Source organism: Chlorella variabilis, assembly GCF_000147415.1.
Source record: "Chlorella variabilis unplaced genomic scaffold CHLNCscaffold_8, whole genome shotgun sequence".
Lineage (NCBI taxonomy): Eukaryota > Viridiplantae > Chlorophyta > Trebouxiophyceae > Chlorellales > Chlorellaceae > Chlorella > Chlorella variabilis.
Window position 1 is genome coordinate 1594470 of NW_005435080.1, and position 2587 is coordinate 1597056.

The following is a 2587-nucleotide window of genomic DNA, read 5'->3' on the forward strand; positions in this document are numbered from 1 at the left end:
AGGCGCCCTGAGCATCATGTACCTGCCCCCCTCCATCCCCGTGCGCGCCATGCTGGTGGCGCACAACGCAGACTACAACGGAACGTGGCTCCTGGGCACGCCGGTGAGTTTTTTGTTGTTTTTTAGTGACAGGTGGAGGACAGGGCCTGCACGCCCGGGCGGCTGCCCTCGGCCACCTGGGCTGGGTCTTGCCCTCTCTCCTGAGTCACACCACCACACGCCACACACTCTCCCTGCCGCCTCCTGCCCCGCCGTGCCGCTTGCCCCTGGCACCCACCTCCACTCCAACCCCACACGCAACGCCTGCAGGAGCGCGAGGCCTGGGTCTACTCCCAGCTCAACATCCCCCTCAACGCCCACACCCGCAGCCTGGCCGAGCATGACGGCCGCTTCAACATGCTGCGCCCGCTGCTGGAGCACATGCGCACCTCGCAGCAAGGGCTGGGCGTGGTGGCGGTCAGCCCGCGCTACGCGGTCAGGCGCGTGCTGCTGCCTGCGCTTCGCCAAGCATGATGGCGCCGGCTGGAAGAGGGAGCGCTGAGCGCTGCCAGGGAGACGCTGCCCTCTCACACACCACACGCCACAGCCATCCCATCGTCTCAACCGCCTCCCAGGCCCGGCCACCCACTGTGCCCCGCCCCCCTGCCCCGCCCCCCTGTGCCCCGCTGCAGGGCCCGCGACAAGTTCAGCATGTTCTGGTCGCTGCCCCGTGCCGCGGTGGGCGGCATCCTGAACGGCATGGAGGAGTCGCAGCGGCCCGCCGCCGCCGACGGCGCCGCCGCCGACCCCGACGCCTTCTTCGCCAAGAAGCACGCCGCCAAGCTGGCCTTCCAGCAGGCCAAGGGGCTGGCGGTGGGCGAGGAGAACAGGCTACTGGTGTTCATGGGGCGCATCACCCACCAGAAGGGCTGCGGTGAGGGCGGGCAGCCCTGAACAGCAGCCAACGCACTTGGCTGTTGCGATGCCCGCAGGGCCACGCAGGCAGGCCGGCGCCCCACTCAAGCCTCCCCTTGCCTGCCTTTCCTTCTCTCTATCTTCACACGCCACCAACCCCACCGCCACCCCTGGGCTTCCTGGCCTGCAGACATCATCGCTATGGCGGCGCGCAGCATCCTCAAGGGCAGCCGCGTGGCCCAGATTGCCATGGTGGGCCCCATTGGCGACGAGTATGGCGAGCAGGCCAAGCACATGCTGGAGAAGGGTGGGGCGCCTGCGCCTGCCCCCGTTGGTGTCTCTGCTGAGCCCGAGTGCCCCTGCTGCTCCGCCCGCCCCTGCCTCTGCCATGCCTGCTCCCTTATGGCCTGCTCCCTGTGGCTCTGCTGTCGGCTGCAGCCACCTGCCCTCCACCTCCCTACATGGCTGCCTGCTGCTGGCACGTTGCTGCTAGAGTATTGCCTTCCAAAGCACCTCCCTTGTCGCCCTGCAGTGTCCCAAGCGTTCCCGGGCCGCGTGTGGAATGGGGCCGGCCTGTACGCGATGGGCGCCGAGAAGGAGCAGCTGTGCATGGCGGCAGGTGGGCGGCTGCTCTGCCCCACTGCCCTTCTCCTGCCGGCTTTGAGCACGTGGCTAGCATGCTGCCAGCAGCTTTGGTTGAGGCACCTCCGCCTGTCTGTTGTTCACCACATCGCCGTCACAGCCCTCACGGCATTCTCTTCTGCCCCTCGTCTTTCCGCAGACTTCTTCCTGTGCCCCTCCCGCTTTGAGCCCTGCGGCCTGGCCGACATTGAGTTTGGGTGGCTGGGGGCAGTGATGATTGGGCACAACACGGGTGCGTGGGGCGGGCCCGAGGCGGCGGCTGCTCTGGGCGCGCGCCATGCATGCGACGCAACATGATTGCTTGCTTGGGCTCCAGCCGAGCGTCCGGGCTCTGCCCCCAACCACTGCTGTGCTTTTTGCCGAGCAGGAGGGCTTGGGAAGATGCCTGGTGTGTACTACACCGCTGAGCTGGACTGCACAGAGGACCAGAGCATCAGGTGCGCAGCGGCGTGGCGGCGGCAGAGGATGTGCGCAGGGCCCGCGGCAGCCCCACCGCCGCGCAGCGTGGGGACGCCGGCTGCTGGCTTGCTGGCTAGCTGCTGCGTGCCCCTCCCTGGCATGCACGCCTCTCACCAGCGCCGCCCCACCCGCTGCCCGCCTGCAGGCTGGCGCTGACGGCACTCAAGGCGCTGGCTTTGCCCGAGGAGGAGCTCAGGTGGGGAGGGTGTGCTGCCGGCGGGAAGAAAGAACCCTGGCGCAGCCCGCTGCACGGCAGGCCCACCTGCCCCGCCAGTGCAGAGTGCCCTGCCACGCCACCACGCTCCCCCACGCCCACCACAGTTTACCTCTCTCTCTCCCCCATGCTCTCCACGATTACATTGTCCGCCGCCCCCCTTGCCCCTCCCTGCCCTCTGCCCGCAGGCGCCTGGGCACCGAGGCCATCAAGGCCGACTTCCCGCCCTCCCGCATGATCCGGGCCTACGACAAGCGGTGGCGCCGCCTGCACGCCTGCGCCCTCACCGCCGCCACGGGGGAGGCCGGCATGGCGCCCGGGGAGGGGGAGTTCTACGCTGAGCAGGTGGGGGGGTGGGGCGGGGGTGGGGGAGGTGGT

The 2587-nt window shown here is 69.2% G+C and overlaps 2 protein-coding genes across 2 annotated transcripts in view; both read left to right on the forward strand.

The window, feature by feature from the left end:
- The window catches only part of CHLNCDRAFT_145119 (hypothetical protein), a gene marked incomplete at both ends in the record, with an annotated part of 5692 nt that extends 5179 nt beyond the window's left edge, over positions 1-513 (forward strand). Inside the window, one exon of the mRNA XM_005848305.1 lies at positions 310-513. Coding sequence (XP_005848367.1) covers positions 310-513 — 204 coding nt within the window. The remainder of the gene's footprint in view (positions 1-309) is intronic.
- Positions 514-690: 177 nt separating this feature from the next.
- The window catches only part of CHLNCDRAFT_145120 (hypothetical protein), a gene marked incomplete at both ends in the record, with an annotated part of 4672 nt that continues 2775 nt past the window's right edge, over positions 691-2587 (forward strand). Inside the window, 7 exons of the mRNA XM_005848306.1 lie at positions 691-913; positions 1085-1201; positions 1427-1513; positions 1676-1768; positions 1904-1973; positions 2141-2191; positions 2398-2554. Coding sequence (XP_005848368.1) covers positions 691-913; positions 1085-1201; positions 1427-1513; positions 1676-1768; positions 1904-1973; positions 2141-2191; positions 2398-2554 — 798 coding nt within the window. The remainder of the gene's footprint in view (positions 914-1084; positions 1202-1426; positions 1514-1675; positions 1769-1903; positions 1974-2140; positions 2192-2397; positions 2555-2587) is intronic.